The 16944-nt window shown below is 41.7% G+C and overlaps 1 protein-coding gene across 2 annotated transcripts in view; it reads right to left on the bottom strand.

Annotated features, from left to right (window-relative positions):
• Window positions 1-16726, bottom strand: part of LOC137375376 (D-beta-hydroxybutyrate dehydrogenase, mitochondrial-like) — a 28176-nt gene extending 11450 nt beyond the window's left edge. The window contains exons 1-3 of one of the 2 annotated variants that reach the window (XM_068042475.1): window positions 16331-16726; window positions 10463-10573; window positions 4341-4482 (exon numbers count right to left, since the gene is read on the bottom strand). In XM_068042475.1, coding sequence (XP_067898576.1) covers window positions 4341-4482; window positions 10463-10573; window positions 16331-16543 — 466 coding nt within the window. In that variant the 5' untranslated portion in view covers window positions 16544-16726. The remainder of the gene's footprint in view (window positions 1-4340; window positions 4483-10462; window positions 10574-16330) is intronic. The other variant, XM_068042476.1, reaches the window with a different exon arrangement.
• Between the last annotated feature and the right edge of the window lie 218 nt (window positions 16727-16944).

Raw genomic sequence — 16944 nt, 5'->3', positions numbered from 1 at the left:
AAGAAAGATGGCATTTTATGGGAGAGAGTAAATTAGATGACCAACAGCTTGGTCAAAGAGGTAGGTTTTAAGGAGTGCCTTAAAGGAGGAAAGTGAGGCAGAGAAGCACAGAGGTGTGGGGAGGGAATTCCAGACCTTAGGGCCTAGGCAGCTGAAGGCACGGTCACAATGGTGGAGTGACTAAAAGCAGGGATGCTAAAGGGGCCAGAATTAGAGCAGCATCGGTGTCTGAGAGGGTTGTCGGACTGGAGGAGATTACAGAGATAGGGAGGGGCGAGGCCATGGAGGGATTTCAAAAAAAAGGATAAGAAGTTTAAAAATCAAGATTTTGCTTGACTGGAAGCCAATGTAGATCAGTGAGCACAGGGGTGCTAGGGGAGGCAGCAGAGTTTGAATGACCTCAAGTTTACAGAGAGTAGAATGTGGAAGACTAGCCAGGAGTGTGTTGCAATAGTCAAGTCTAGCGGTCACAAAGACATAAATGAGGGTTTCAGCAGCAGATGAGCTGTGACAGGGGTGAAGTCCGGTGACGTTACAGTGGTGGAAATAGGTGGTCCTAGTGATGGCACTAACATGTGGTTGGAAGCTCATCTCAGGGTCAAATATGAGACCAGGATTGCAAACAGACTGGTTTAGGCTCAGACTGTTGCCAGGGAGAGGGATGAAGTCAGCAACTAGGGAACGGAGTTTGGAGCGGGGACTGAAAACAATGGCTTCAGTCTTCTGAATATTTAATTGGAGGAAATTTCTGCTCATCCAATAATGGATGCTGAATGAGCTGTCTGATAATATAGCAACAGTGGAGGAGTCGAGAGAGATAGTGGTGAGGTAGAGCTGTGGGTCATCAGCGCACATGTGAAAACTAATGCTGTGCTTTCAACTGATGTCGCTGAGGGGCAGCATGTAGATGAGAAATAGGAGGGAGCCAAAGATAGATCCTTAGGGGCCACCTGAGGTGAACAGTGCAGGAGCAGGAAGAGATACTCTGGATATGATTAGATAGCAAAGAATGGAACCAGGTGAGAGCAGTCCCACCCAACTGGATGACAGTGGAGAGATGTTGGAGAAGGATGGTTTGGTCAGTCAGGTCAAAGGCTGCAGACAGGTCGAGAAGAACTGATATCATTCCATGTGATACCAAGAAATGGCTGAGTGCACTAGATAGGACAAAGGCTATGGGCGCCAAAAATAGCCCGGTAGTAATGCTGAAGACCTGTGCTCCAGAATTAGCCATGCCTCAAGCCAAACTGTTCCAGTACAGCTACAACACTGGCATCTACCAAAAATGTGGAAAATTGCCCAGGTATGTCCTGTCCAGTAAATAAAAAGCAGGACAAATCAATCCAGCCAATTACCACCCCATCAGTCTATTCGCAATCATCAGCAAAATGATGGAAGGTGTCAGTGACAGTGCTATCAAGTGGCACTTGCTCACCAATAACCTGATCATCAGTACTCAGATTGGGTTCTGCCAAGAGCACTCAGCTCCAGACCTCATTACCGACTTAGTCCAAACAGACAAAAGAGCTGAATTCCAGAAGTGAGGTGAGAATGACCGCCCTTAACATTTTGGCAGCACTTGACCACGTGTGGCATCAAGGCACCCTAATAAAATAAAAGTCACTGGGAATCAGGGGGGCCATAACTAGCACAAAGAAAGATGGTTGTGGTTGTTGCAGGCCAATCATTTCAGACCCAAAACATAACTGCAGGAGTTCCTCAGTGCAATGTTCTAGGCCAAACCATCTTCAGCTGCTTCCCAATGATCTTCCCCCCATCAAAAGATCAGAAGGGGAACTGTTTGCTGATTGCACAGTGTTCAGTTCCATTTGCAACTCCTCAGATAATGAAGCAGGCCGTGCCAGCAGACCTGGATAATATCCAGGCTTGGGCTGATAAGTAACAAATAACATTTGCAACCCACAAGTGCCAGGCAATGACCACCTCCAGCAAGACAGAATCTAACCATCTCCCCTTGACATTCAATGGCATTCCATTGCTGAATTACCCACCATCAATCAACATTGATCAGAAACTTAACTGGACCAGCTACATAAATCCTGTGGCTACAAGATCAGCTCAGAAGCTGGGAATTCTGCAGTGAGTAACTCACATCCTGACTCCCCAAAGCATGCCCACCATCTACAAGGCACAAGTCAGGAGAGTGATGGAGTACTCCCCTTTGAGAGAATGGGTGCCACTCCAACAACACTCAAGAAAGCCTGACACCATCCAGGACAAAGCAGCCCGCTTGATCAGCACCCCATCCACCATCTTAAACATTCACTCCCTCCACCATCAGTGCACAGTGTGTACCATCTCCAAGATGCACTGCAGCAACTTGCCAAAGCTCCTTCAACAACACCTTCCAAACCCACGACCTCTACCACCTAGATAAACAAGGGCAACAGATGCATGGGACCACCACCACCGGAAGTTCCCAACCAAGCCACACACCTGCCGGGTTTTACAGGCAGGGTCAGAGGCTGGAGGGCATGGAGAATCGCGGCAGGTGGCGGGGGAGGCAGTGGGACAGAGGACCCATCGCCTAGCAATCTTCCTGGGGGCGGAATAGGCTGAAAATGGCCTTCCCGCCCAGAGGCCAATTGAGGCCCTTAATTGGCCTATTAACAGCCCCCCCGGGAACCACTGCACCCTCAGGGAAACCCCTCTCCCTGGACCAAATGCCCGCCCCATCCCACACCGTCTCACCGGGGCCTTCAGGACTGGCCCCAGCAACCCCACCTCTTCACCGCCAGGCCTGGGTCCGAGGTGTCTGTAATACTGGCAGTGGCACTGCTGATACTGTTGTACTGCTAGCCCCGTGATTGGCCGGCAGCTCTTTGTGGGGGGGGGGGGGGGGGGATCCCCAGCCCTATAAAGTATTTAAAGGGACAGGGATCCTGCCTCATTCAACTTTGCCCTCAAAAGACCAGAGGATGGCTCCGGGGGTCTGAAAAAATGCAGAGGAGAGGTTCCCCCTGACTTTTTGGCAAGGTGTCGGGAGCTCACCTCTTGCACAAGATCCAGCTCACCATCCTCACTTGGAAATACATTACTGTACCCTCGCTGTTGCTGCATCAAAACTCTGGAACTCCATTCTAACAGCACAGTGGGCATACCTACACCACAGGGACTGCAGCAATTAAGAATGTGGCTCACCACCACTTTCTCAAGGGAAATTAGGGATGGACAATAAAGATTGGCCTTGCCTACGATGCCCACATCCCATTAACGAAAAAAAAATCAGGTCTTTGCTGGAATCAGAATTGTACCAACTGTTGCTGTGTAAGAAAAATAGATCATTCAATATTTGGTTATACTACTTCATATTTCTTTAATAACAAACAAATGGAATCTATTTAATTTAGCAGCCAAATGAAGTGCACTTGTTTAAAATATATCTTGGACAGTGGATATCAATATAGAAGAGTTGTAATCACTTTTTACAAATAAAATAAAGACAAATGGATTGGTTCTTTGGTGTCTTGCTCCACAACTTGTATTTTGTTATTCAAAAATGAACATACCCTGTGTCTAGATTTTGTGGTGTCAGTGTTGTCCTATCACCTTTAGGACCTGGGTCTGAATCCAGGTCTTGCCATTGGCTATAAAAGGTCCTGCATGAACTGAATTTTGGCAACCCAAACATGGTTCTAAGTGTATGCGAGTCCACATCACAAAATCACTAAAAAAACTTTGGCATAAACTGGCTCCTTTGCTCAGCTCGAGGAAGAGATTTCCTACAATGAAAAATGGAAATGTCACACTAGTACAATAGAGATACTCTATTAAAAGTGACAGAAGACTGTTATTGAGGGTCCTATTTTTTGGAGTCCCAGTGCATTTGATGACACTTTGGTGACCATCAGAAAACAACCGTTGATATTGACCCATACACAAGGAAAAGATTAGGCGCAGTTTACTCTGATGATACTCTGCACTATCAGGCCACTCATATGATTTTCTTGTGTACACTGTAAAAGCTCATGAATGAAGTCCAACCAGATGTCACAGGGTACATCATGTTCTGGTAATGATAAAAGAGTAACCCAAAAATACTCATACAAAAGACCCACAAGTCTTCACAGAAGACCAATTTCACATAGTTATAATTCAGACCAGAGATCAAAGGGGGCAAAAATGCTTTAGGAAAATTGCACCTGCTATCACTACAACTAAGCAAACCTCAACAACTAGGCCATATCAGCACAGCAATCCCTCACTCACTGACTAATATTAAAACTTACTTCTTCTCAAAGAGTAAACCTTCAACACATTTTGTTAAATTATCCTGCTGATCTGACCAGATTCTATGTGAAACTGAACCCACGTCATACCCTTCTCAGGTTCCTTCAACTGGCTCTTTACAAAATCCACGGCCTGTCGCACCTCCTCATCTGTGCATACGTTCATTTGAAGAACTTTCATACGTTCACATTTCATCTTCTCAAGTGTTTGAGCACCTTCTCCATTCTTATCCTTCCAAAGAAAAATACAATTACTGCAATTTTTCAATAACTAAATCAAAAAAAAAAAGCAAGTTCTCCTCGTGGTTCAGCGGATAAATGTACTAAAATGTGTAGCAACAAACAATACAGCAGAAAGATCCTATGTTCAATCTTGGATCTGTGCTGAACTAGCTGATTGTGTCTGGCACAGCAGTGGAATGTAACAATAGATCCCAGAGTCCCAAGCTACTGATGGTGGAAACAGAATGTTCAGTTGGGATTCTCAGAGTGGTCTGCTGTGCAGTCATTGACCCCTACTAAAATGTACAGGTGCGAATGTTGGGTGAAAGTTGAACAGGATTAGGCTTAGCTAACTGGATTCACAATCTAATAGCCTGCTGATAATTATTGTCTAAGCTCACACATGAAGAAGAATGGTCATTTGAGTAAGGTACCAAAGGGAAAACTGCCATGAAAATACCCAAGAGTTGGCTTCTCCAAAAATGTCCAAAGAAAAAGTAGGAAATGTTTACGTTTATGTTTATGTTGCGGGAAGAAATTCCAAAATGAAGTATATATTTTTTTTTTTAAAATAGGTACTTGTTAGAAAAAGTGCCAGAACTCATCTATAATATATTGGCCCAGAATTTGTGCTGAGAATGATGCAGTAAATCAGACAGCAACTTCCAGAGTCCCCATATGCACCGTGAAATGCAGAAATTGGGATGCTGCTGTCCAAGCTACCCTGTTCCTTCACATCTGCATTATAACAGAAACTCGCCAATAGACTTGGCATTGAAATCCATGTAAGGGCATGATGTTGCTGTACTCATCGACAAGTGGCACACTAAACAAAGCAGACAAAAGTTAGGGCTGGTGCATTTAGGCCAGCATTTACTGCCCATCTCTAGTTACCCTTGAGAAGGTGGTGGTGAGCCACCTTCTTGAACCGCTGCAGTCATGTGGTATAGATGCACCCACAGTGCTGTTACAGAGGGAGTTCCAGGATTTTGACACAGCAACATGAAGGAACGGTGATAGAATTCCAAGTCAGGAAGGTGTGTGACTTGGAGGGTAGCTTGCAGATGGTCATGTTCCTACATGCCTGCTGCCCTTGTCCTTCTAGATGGTAGAGGTCACAGATTTGAAAGATCCTGTCAAAGAAGGCTTGGCAATTTGCTGCAGTGCATCCTGTAGATGGTACACATTGCAGCCAAAGTGTACTGGTAGTGGAGGGAGTAAATATTTAAGGTGGTGTTTAAGCTGAAGGATAGGGTGCCAATGGCATGAATTTTAAATGGTGCAATTATTCATAATTACTGCCAAACAATCTCTCCATCACTGAAAATCTAATTTTACAAGTGCAGAATCTCATTCCTTCGGAATGTAATTAGTGTTGGAGTTATAAAAGAGATTTTATTTACTTTTTCTGTCTCTTTCATCTCTTAATCCCATCTTTTGTTCCCTCTCTTTATTTTGCTTTCTGTACATGATTGTTCTTGTTTAGACTTGCAAGTCTCAGTGAGGTCTCTTCAATCTGATTAGTTGAAGAGCCTCGCTACAGACGGCTCCATGCCCTGTAGAGGGTGCCGCACTGAACCAGACACCGGATGAAAGCAGGTCTCCGTTCAAAAGCTGCAAAAATCCTGTGGGCAGCTGTCAATGTGGTAAACAGCAAGCACCATATATTTGCCATTGTCCACAAAATCCAGGCCATTAAACTACTTGAGTTTTTTTGAGTCTGCTACAAGTGGCAACAGTTCAGTCACTCTTGTAACACGCTTCAGCATTAATTTCAACAGGGTAAGGTGGCACAGTCACAAGTCACACCTGCAATAAGCACTTCCTCCACTGGTGGCAGTATTACATCTCTATTGTATTCACTGGAAGCCTTTTAAGTTCCCAATTCACTCATTGCAACCTCCTGCATGCTGGAAAATAACCAATTCATTCTCCGTTTCTCCTAGGGAAGTTAATGACTTTGCATGTCTCCACGCAGACACTGCACTTCCTAGCTCCCCCCTGCAGTTAACAAAACCAATTCCCTTTTTCTCACAAGTATATCTTTTAAATTCATTTCTGTTGTGCAATTCTCAAAATAAATACATGAGTAACCAGACCCTGCCCTCTATCTTGAAATAAATAATCAAGCCACTCTTACAATAAATAATCAATCCATCCATACAATTTGCATTCTCAGTGCTGGTGTTTTATAAGTAAATTCACATTCTTGACATTATGTTTATTGGTACATTCCCACTCCTACCTTATATAAAAAATTAATTAACTAGAAGCTTCAGCAAATAACATTTTGGGATGCAGTAGGTGAATAATTTTATGAGCTAAGTGTAGTACGCTTGGGAGGCAACAGATGATTTTCGACCTATGGTTCCCAAAGCTCTCCTCCATCACTGAAGTCTTCCTCATGTTATTTCTGATCCTGCTGTAGACTAATTAATAGAGATTGATTACTATGATTAGTCAACAACTCCATTTTTGTTGCATCATGTGACTACCAAGATGGTAGTAAGCGAACCAGATGGACCTTAGTTTTTTTCCTCAATCGAGCAATTTCTATGTTTCTATGCTCATTCACTACTCTCCTTTTATTAGTAAGTCACCCAACATTCAAATTTATGGATAAATGCCTGGGACCAGAAATCGTAAACTAAATACAATGCCAAAACAGTACATTCCCACTGCTGCCGTTTAATATAGCACCCCAGCCCCAATGATTATAAATTCCACATCCAATAATAAATAAATCACCTTGATAACACCGCATTACACTCTTATCTTTAAAATTCCAAATCCTGGAACTTACTGTGAATAATACCATGGGACATTCATTAGTATTTTACAAAAACGAAGCAAACAGGTAAGCACGAAAACAGAAAATGCTTGAAATACTCAACAGTTCTGACAGCATCTGTGGAGAGAGAAATAGAGTTGATGTTTCAGGTCCTCTCATCAAAATGGAAATAGAAAATAGAGCAGATGACTGCACATTGAGTATGTCGCTGAATAAGCGCAAGGAATAATTTTTCACAGTTTTGACTGAAAAATTATGGAAGAAATTATGAAACAGAGTGCCATGCAGTGCAGTAAATACGGAGTCAGTTTAAACATTCAAAACTATATTGAGTGAGAAGATTTTTTTCTAAATTCCTCAAAGAAGATCCAGATAACAGATAAGTTATATGGGTAGAATGACCTTTTTTCAATATCACATTTTTTTCCGTTCTAAAATACAGAATTTGAATCTTTAATAAGAATAGCAGATCTCCTGTCTCATTGGACTGAAGATCATTTTAATCCAAATGGCCTAACAGGAAACTGACATAATCAGATCGGCCACCCGTTTTACACGCTGGCCGATTTTACTTTCCATTGCCTTCACTAGGTAGTACATACATTACTCAATGTGACTCATACTTTATTTGAACTAATGTGCATGAAAATAAAATACATAACTCAGGAGTAACTTAGGCATTGAAAATAAGTTATTGGATGTGTTGTGGGTTTTTTCCAACTTGTCTAGCAATAATTGGAGTTTTTAACAACTCAGAACGGTTAACTGAACAGATTCACTCGGACAATGAATGTTTTTTAATGCTATGGACAAATTTGAAGTGCAAGATACAGATGTGAAACAGGAAATGTACCACATTCTAGTCTTTAAAGGCCTAATTAGAAGAATGCATATTCAAGACTTTAAACATTTTAACAATACAATTTGTTAAGTGATCTATTGCTTTACAAAATGTAATTCTTTTAGTAATTTAACTTATAACCCAGATTATAACTATTACAGTACAAGATGAAATTTTCTCTTCATTCATGGGATGTGGGCATCACTGGCAAGGCTATTATTGCCCATCCCTAATTGCTCTTAAGAAGGTGGGGGTGAGCCCTTTTTGAACTGCTGAGATTTATTTGTAGTGGTTTGATACAACTGAGTGGCTTGCTCGGCCATTTCACAGGGCAGTTAAGAGTCAACCACATTGCAGTGGGTCTGGAGTCAAATATAGGCCAGACCAGGTAAGGACAGCAGATTTCCTTCCCTTTAGCAAACCAAATGGGTTTTTACAACAATCCAGTAGTTTCATGGTCACCACAACTGATACAATCTTTTAGTCCAGATTTTTGATTTAATTAACTGAATTTAAATACGTCAAATGCTGTGGTGGAATTTGAACTAATGTCTCCAGATCATTAGCCTAGGCCTCTGGATTACTAGCCCACTAACATAACCAGGTACAGATTGTTATGGTCTTGACAATGTATAAAACAGTTTTCTTTATTTGCTTACAATGCATCCCACTCCATTATTTGTTACATTTTCAAACAGGACGAGGAATGGAGCTGTTTTGGTTGGAAACATGAAAAATGTGCATCCTAAGCGTTTGAATGTGTAGACGTTAAACACATAATTAAACACGTAGTTGTGACTGTGGGTGGTCGAGGTGGAGCAATAGAAGAAGTAAAGCACAGAATTCAGCACAAGATTATGAATCACAAGCAAGTCTCAGCATGAGCTGTGACGTACAACAGTCAGACTGGTGGGAAATGCCAAAGTTTAACCAAGTTCAAGGACTGCTGTGCGGAACAACAGCGAGCAATTTTTTGTACCTCAGCAAAAAGTAGGAAGATTTTAAATGTAACTACAATGCCATAAACAACACAAGAATGTTTTGAAAAAAGTGTGTACTCAAGAGTTCACATGGTTCATCCACATAAAGCTGCAGACATGGTCACTTCTGATTTTCAACAAATAAGGCCTCTGCGATGTTCTGAGATTTTAAAGAGACAGTGTGGTTGTTTTATTGGTGTGTTTTTGAATGTGGGGTTGTTGAGAAAAACATAAGTAGGTGCAACCCAAGATATTTGAATGCCATCTTATTACCTTCAATACTAGTGTTGTGACAAGGTTCTATTCTTTGTTAATAAGTTGACCCTTGGAAATGTTAGATGTGGACTCATTTTCTATATGCATGTTGATGACAACAAATTAATCTTACATCATAACTGTTCAGTGACAACGGGCTGAATTTATTCTTGGCAGTGGGGATCACACCTATGGGCCCGAAAGCAGGGATGGGGAGGTGGAGCAACCCTGCCTGGGCAGTCAGCGGGCCGGCAGCCAATTAATTGGTGGATAGCCGCCCCCAAGAGCTGCCGGCCAATCAAAGGGCCGACAGTTCAGCAGCACCACTGAGAGCAGTGGCCACTGCTAGATCTGCTCCTGGAGGAGGAGGGTTCAGCGATGGAGGACGCCCTCACAACCAGGTCAGTGGGGATTGAGGGCACCACAGCCAGTCGGCAGGCCCCAGTAATGGGGGGAGGGGGTTGCAGATGGATGGATTGGTGAGGGCAAGTGGTGTAGTTGCCACCGGGACAGCCATTGCCACCAGGATGGGCCCTCCATGAACCAAACAGTGCTCGAAAAGGAGGACAGCCTTCCCATGCCAGCTTATAGGCTCCCCTCCCTCTCAGCCCAACCTCAGAGGGCTCGTAAAATTCAGCCCAATATCTTTGGAAGAAATTGGGTATGAAAACAGGTAGAATATAGTCACTTCACCTCTGGAACTTGGGTTGGAATCCAATCAAAAGTCAAATGTAAGTTCTCTGTGTTGGCTTGAAGGGTGTCAATATTTCCAGGTCACATTTATTGATAAACATAAAAATGCAGCCTAGAGTTCCATTCAAGGGTCATCGTCAATTTCTATCAGAATACTCAAATTTTCCAAAAGTTGATGAACGGTCATTGATCTGAAATGCTAACTGTTTCTCTCTTCAGTGTTGCTGCCTGACCTTCCAGAAATTTCTGTTTTTAACTCAAACTTCCCACATCAATTCCAAAACAACAGCTTTGTTCCCATTTTTCCATGTCACACAATTCTGCATTAATCATCAAAAATATAATTGGGAAAAGTTGAGAACAAGACACTTTTCCAAGTATTTCAATCCAAAGGTTTAACAGAACAAAATAGAATATGTCACAGACTCACCTTTAAGAGGCAGCCAGCAAAGACAGTAAACCCTTTAGTGTGTAAATGCTTTGCCAAAGCAAACCCAATTCCTTTATCACACCCTGTGATCAAGATGGCTTTGTCGTTAACCTAGAAACAAGGATAACCAATAATACAGATGTGTTAATTTTACATGACCTCAAGAATACACCGAACTCACCTATAGTAAATTAGATATTAAGTACAGCTATAAAGCACAATCCTTTCCTTATCTACGGAAAGAATGTAATGCTGCCTAAACTACTGTTACACAAACTCAAATTCATGGCATTTGCTCACTGAATACTGACAAATGGCATTACAATTAATATTTGATAATGGTATTTCATTAGAGAGATTCTAAAGATGCCTCACAAAATATTACATTTTTAAAGCACTGGGCTAGTCACTCATTAACAACACAGACCAAAATCAGAGATGAGTCTTCTTGTTTAGTGCTGAGTAAAACTATGACTGAAATCATCCCTACATAATTACAGGAAGGGATTTAGCTCAGGAAAATCCTGCAAATTGCTATACTTACTGTTCAATAGGTGATTTTCTGCTTGAATGCCACTATTTTGTGTTAAGAAGTTATGCAAATATTTTAAATGCTGCGATCTAGAGAGATCGGAGCATAACAAATCACTTATCCAAACAATGATATCACTCAACTATAAAGTTTGTTGTGATTTACATGATCTTGTATTTCAGAAAATGACCAGTGAAATGTTGTGCCAAATAAGATATGTTTTCATTAAGAGTTGCTGCAGCAACTTAAATAGGTCATATATTCTGACAAGAGAGCAGCAGTGTTAGAAGCATCAGCTTTGTGTAACACAAGTGTTCGCTTTCAGTTTGTTTAAAAGAGTAGAAACTATTAAATTATTGACAGCAATTAAAATATAAAGGTTAAGTGGCTGATGTTAAAATAGGTTGGGGCTATACTGAGGGAACCAGGTAAGATTCACATTAATTCTCTCTTCAGTGTTGCTGCCTGACCTTCCAGAAATTTCTGTTTTTAACTCAAACTTCCCACATCAATTCCAAAACAGCTTTGTTCTCATTTTTGAGCATTCTAATAGCAACCCCAACTGCTCCTAATTTACATCAGGATTTTGATTCAAAAACTTATAGTATCATAAGAATTTTCAGACACATCATCTAATCTACTCATCCAATGTCTCACCAGATTACCTTGATACAGTTCTATGAGTGCATTCACACTGAAACTCTGATGCTAGAGCAGTTGATTGACTTTGCACTGACCCTGCAGTTACCATAAATGTGCCTTGAATCCAAGGTGCAGAACCAATGCAGCAGGAGAACTCCCAAGAGAAGGAATTGTCAACCTACTTCACTTCAGTGTCAGTTTGGGCCTTCACATCTGATTTACTGTACACAAGATTAACATCGGTTTGAAGCCGAAACTACTCTGTACCACCATAAAGCTTGCACTGTGAATGCACGATAATCCTATCCACTAACAGGAACTTGCATGTCCGATTTTGAACCTTTCCACGGTCTTGTTCCATCACCCTTGAAATTTGGAAGAGGAAAGGATAGTTCAGACTAAATCAAAAGCAAAATACTGCACTGCTGGCAATCTCAAATAAAAACAGAAAGTACTGCTGGTAGTCTGTTCCACATGTTTACATCATCTTTGATCCAAAAAATCTTGCTTGAATTTCCCTTTTTTGTCATTCATCATTTAAAACTATGACCCTTATTTGAACTGCCTATATGGCAGACAAACTTGTCTAAATCCACATTCTCCAAGATCCTTAATCTTAAATACTTCTATTAAATCACTCCTCGGTCTTAAAAATTCCAGTGTAGCTAACCTCTCCTCATAGCTCGAGTTCTTGGAACTGGAGTTAATGCAGCTGTTCTCCTTTTCACCCACTCCAATAACTTAATGTCCTGCTTAAAGTAGGGAAATTAATACAGTACAAAGTACTCAAGATCTTGCCTTCCAGGAGAGGAGCGGAGCAGAGCTGTGGGGAGAACACAGAGAGCGGAGCCTATAAATCGACCCCGAGGATCGAGGCCCAGTCTCTTACCTTCCAGGAGCGGACATATGGAGAGAACACAGAGAGCAGAGCCTATAAGTTGACCCTGAGGATCGAGGCCTTCCAGGAGAGGAGCGGAGAGATCTTACAGCGCAGAGTTTTGAAAAAAAAAGCCAACAGAGACGTCAGAGGAGAGCTGCAAGGGAAGAGATTGCTGGGGCCCTGGCAGAGATTTTTGTATCATTAGCCATGGGTGAGGTACCAGAAGACTGGAGGATAGCTAATGTTGTGATTCTATTTAAGAAGGGCAGCAGGGATAAGCCAGGGAACTACAGGCTGGTGAGCCCGACATCAGTGATTGGAATGTTATTCCAAGGGATTCTGAGAGACAGGATTTATATGCATTTGGAAAGGCACGGTCTTCAACATTATTCTTTTTACTCTCCCACATCATAGTTTCAAATAATTTCCCTGCAACTGTACCAAGTCTTACAGACCTGTAATTTAACTGTCATTCTTAATCCCTTTTCTAAACATTGGAATCACATTTACTACTTCCTAAGCTTCTGGGATATGACCCAAGTCACAACAGAGCTCTGGAAAATATTATTATGGAGGCTACTTCAGAACTCTGCACCAAAAGTTGTCAGAGCCTCGGCATTATTTATCTTGCGCTGCTGCAACATCCCTAGCTTGCTTCCATGTGATTTTAGCCATTTCTAATCTTCGCTTGCCAATAACAGTGTCTTCCTGTTTGAAATATTTCTGCCCATCTCATTTGTGAACACCAATGTAAAGTACTGGTTTAACATTTCGCAACTTCCTTCTCAGTTCTCACTTGTTCATTATCATTTCTTGGTAGCTGAACATCTTTATGCACGCCAATAATTTCCAATATAAAAGATGACAGCTGTGCTGTTCTTTTTATTTCCAGAGATTTGCTCTCCTTTAATATCTCTTCATTTCATTTTAGTATTTGAAATCAGTTGGAAAAATTCTTGAAACAAGATGTTGATATGAGTAAAAGCTGTTGGATTATCGAAAAACTGAACTGGTTCACTAATGTCCTTTAAGGAAGGAAGCTTTTCTGGTCAATATACAACTCTAGTCCCAAGCCAAATTGAGACTTAATTGCCTTTTGAAGTTATCTAGCAAGCCACTCATTTGTATCAAAACATTACCAAGAAGGCCACCCACCACTTTCTCAGGGCAAGTAGATAACTAGGGCAGCGTCCACATCCTAAGAATTGCTTTTTTATAAACCGAAAGAAAATTGTTAAAAATGAGGTGGGAGCCCAGACAGGAGCGGATTGCCAATCTGTGGATGATATTCAAAAAATGGCAGAGACAGAATAAGTCCTTTGCATTTGTCATTACTAAAGAGAATACCAAAGGGGTGAATCCTGAAGTGGCTGAGAGCTAGATAAGCGATATTGTGATAGATAAAAGGGAAATTTTCGATAGATTAGTTAAGATAAGAGAAGACAAAGTACCAGAGCCTAATGGGATACATCCAAAGATCCTGAAAGAGTTGAGGGAGAAATTGTAGAGGCCTTGGAAGTTATATTTCGGGGCTCTATTGAGTGTGGATTCATACCATAAGGCTGGAGAGCGGCCAATGTTGTACCATTTTTAAAAAGGGAGACTAAGCTAATCCAAATAATTACAGCCCAGTTAGCTTAACAACCATCGAGGGGAAAAGTTTAGAAACTTTAATTAAGCATGAAATTAACATCTATAAAGAGACATTACAAGTAGACAGCAAAGATTTCAAAAGGGACCATTGCTCTTGACAAACCTCAGAATTCTCTGAGGAGATAACAAACATCGTAGATTGGGGAAATGCAGTGGATGTAGCGTCTGTACTTCAGGAACGATTTTGACAATGTACGGCATAGGAGAATACTATAGAAGATTAAGGGATATGGAATTAGAGGAGGATAGCAAATTGGATTAAAAGTTTGTTGTAGAGGAAATAGAGTAGGAATTTATAGGCAGCTTTCTCAGACTGGTTGGTAGTAGGTTGTGTCATCTCACGAGGTTCAGTTCAGGGGCCGCTTCTGTTCACTATCTACTTCAATGATTTGGATATAGGTTTAGAGAGTGATGTGGAAATGTGCAGATGATACCAAAACAAAAGACTGATTTAATTCTTTCGAAGACAAAAGGAAACTGCAAAAAGATACTAATACGATGGCAAATGGAAGACAATGTCAGTAACAGGGCTGTCAGAAAAGTTAGTGCCTTTGGGATAAAAGGGAGAGTAGTAGCCTGGATATGAAGTTGGCTGAGTGACAGGAAACAAGGGATAGTGGTGAACAGCTGTTTTTTGGACTGAAAGGAAGGTTTAGAGTGGAGTTCTCCAGGGGTCGGTATTAGGAGCACTGCTTTTCTTGATCTATATTAATGGCATTGACTTAGGTGTGTGGGATACAATTTCAAGATTTGCGGATGACACAAAACTTGAAAGTATTGTAAACTGTGAGGAGGATAGTGACAGACTTCGAGAGTTGATAGACAGGGTTGTGGAATGGGCAGACAGGTGGAAGATTAAATTTAATGCAGAGAAGTGTGAAGTGATACATGTCCGTAGGAAGAATGAGGACAGACAATAAAGGGTACAATTCTAAAGAGGATGCAAGAGAAGAGGGACCAGGGTGTATATGTGCACAAATCATTGAAAGTGGCAGGGCAGGTTGAGAAAGTGGTTAATAAAACATATAGGATCCTAGGCTTTATAAATAGAGGTATAAAGTACTAAAGCAAGGGAGTTATGAAGAACCTTATAAAATACTAGTTCAGCCTCAACTGCAGCATTGTGTCCAATTCTTACACCACACTTTAGGAAGGATGTGAAGGCATTAGTAAGAGTGCAGAAAAAATTACAAGAATGGTTCCAGGGATGAGGAACTTCAGTTACATGGATAGGTTGCAGAAGCTGGGGCTGTTCTCCTTAAAGAGAAGACTGAAAGGAGAATTGACAGAGGTGTTCAAAATCATGAGGGGTCTAGACAAAAGTAGTTATGGAGAAACTGTTTCCATTGGTGGAAGGATCAAGAACATAAGGACACAGATTTAAGGTGATTAGCAAAAGAACCAAAGCAACATGAGGAAAAGCTTTTCTTATGCAGCAAGTGGTTGGGACCTGGAAAGATCTGCCTGAGAGTGTGGTGGAGGTAGATTCAGTCGTGGCTTTCAAAAGAGTATGAACTGATTAGGCAAATTGGCTTGTTTCCACATTATAACTTTGATGTATTTCTATGTAGAAGAGCCACAAAACTGACCCCTGCCATCAAAAGGCTAAACTGAGTGGGGATTAGACAACAGTGGTTGGGGGGTCAAGTAGATTTCTCTGGAGCACACTTCCTCCCCCACTTGTATTTATCTTCCAAATATTGAATGGTAGAATAAACAAAGATAGTAGGGCAAGGGATCACAGATTTAAACTGGTTCTTCACACAAAAATGTAATCAATAGACTTCCAGGAAAACCAGTAGCAATATAGAAAGCCTTGGTGCATTTAGGATTCAGATAACTTGACGAAGTAAGCTAGGGATGGGTTTGATGCAAAGCACGGCCAGATACTTAGAAGTTATAATGGATTTAATAACTCTCCCTTAAAGAAAAAGCTCTACGTGTTATTATGGTGTACTTCATCCTGAATGTTGAGACCTGGCCATTTCCAAACGTCGCGTTCAGGAAAATGTGGAAACGTTATAAAGAGGAAACGCTATAAACAAAGAGTGAAAAGATTTATTTCATACAGCACCAGAAAGAAAAGCGTCACCTCCATTGGCAGGGAGATCCGGACAATATTAAGTCATATGAAACACTCCAAAGAGATCAAAGAGTTTACCTTCACCGAGCCGCGGGGCAGAGCGGGCATCGCCAAGTACACCACAAAGATCAGGTACATCAGCACAATACTGTGGGTCACCAGGTCCTCCTTCAAACCAAACAGTTTAACAAAAGCACTCAGAATCTCGGGGAGCCACAAGCCCAACCCCAGGGTGAGCAGGAATGAAAAGAGCACCATCAGGGCCATCTGAACGTAGGAAAACTTTGACATCTCGCCCCCCCCCCACTCCCCTTGTTCGGCTCTGGTCCCTCGCTCAACCTATTGCAGCAGTGTCCACCCGGTCTGCGCTGACCGGCTGTGTGCTCTCAGCACCGCTATGCAGCTAGCCCTCCTTTCGCATCCACTCATTTATTCTCCTCCACACACCCACTCAGCCCGGACAGAGAATGAGATCACTTCCGTGTGTGAACCTTATGAATATGCAGCGGCAGGTTACTGTACCATTTCATAAACAAGTGTGTTGCAGACCGCAAGCCCGCTGGAAAAAAAACCCTGAGCCAGTTTAAAGCAAGCTGCTTTCTGATGTGTTAGGAACAGGAGGAGGCCATTCAGCCCCTCCAGTCCTATCAGCTGTTCAGTTAGGTCATGGCCGATCTGTATCTAAATCTCCA

This window comes from Heterodontus francisci, chromosome 11 (genome assembly GCF_036365525.1).
Source record: "Heterodontus francisci isolate sHetFra1 chromosome 11, sHetFra1.hap1, whole genome shotgun sequence".
Lineage (NCBI taxonomy): Eukaryota > Metazoa > Chordata > Chondrichthyes > Heterodontiformes > Heterodontidae > Heterodontus > Heterodontus francisci.
Note: the sequence above shows the minus strand (reverse complement) of the source record. Positions and strands in the feature narration are given on the sequence as shown.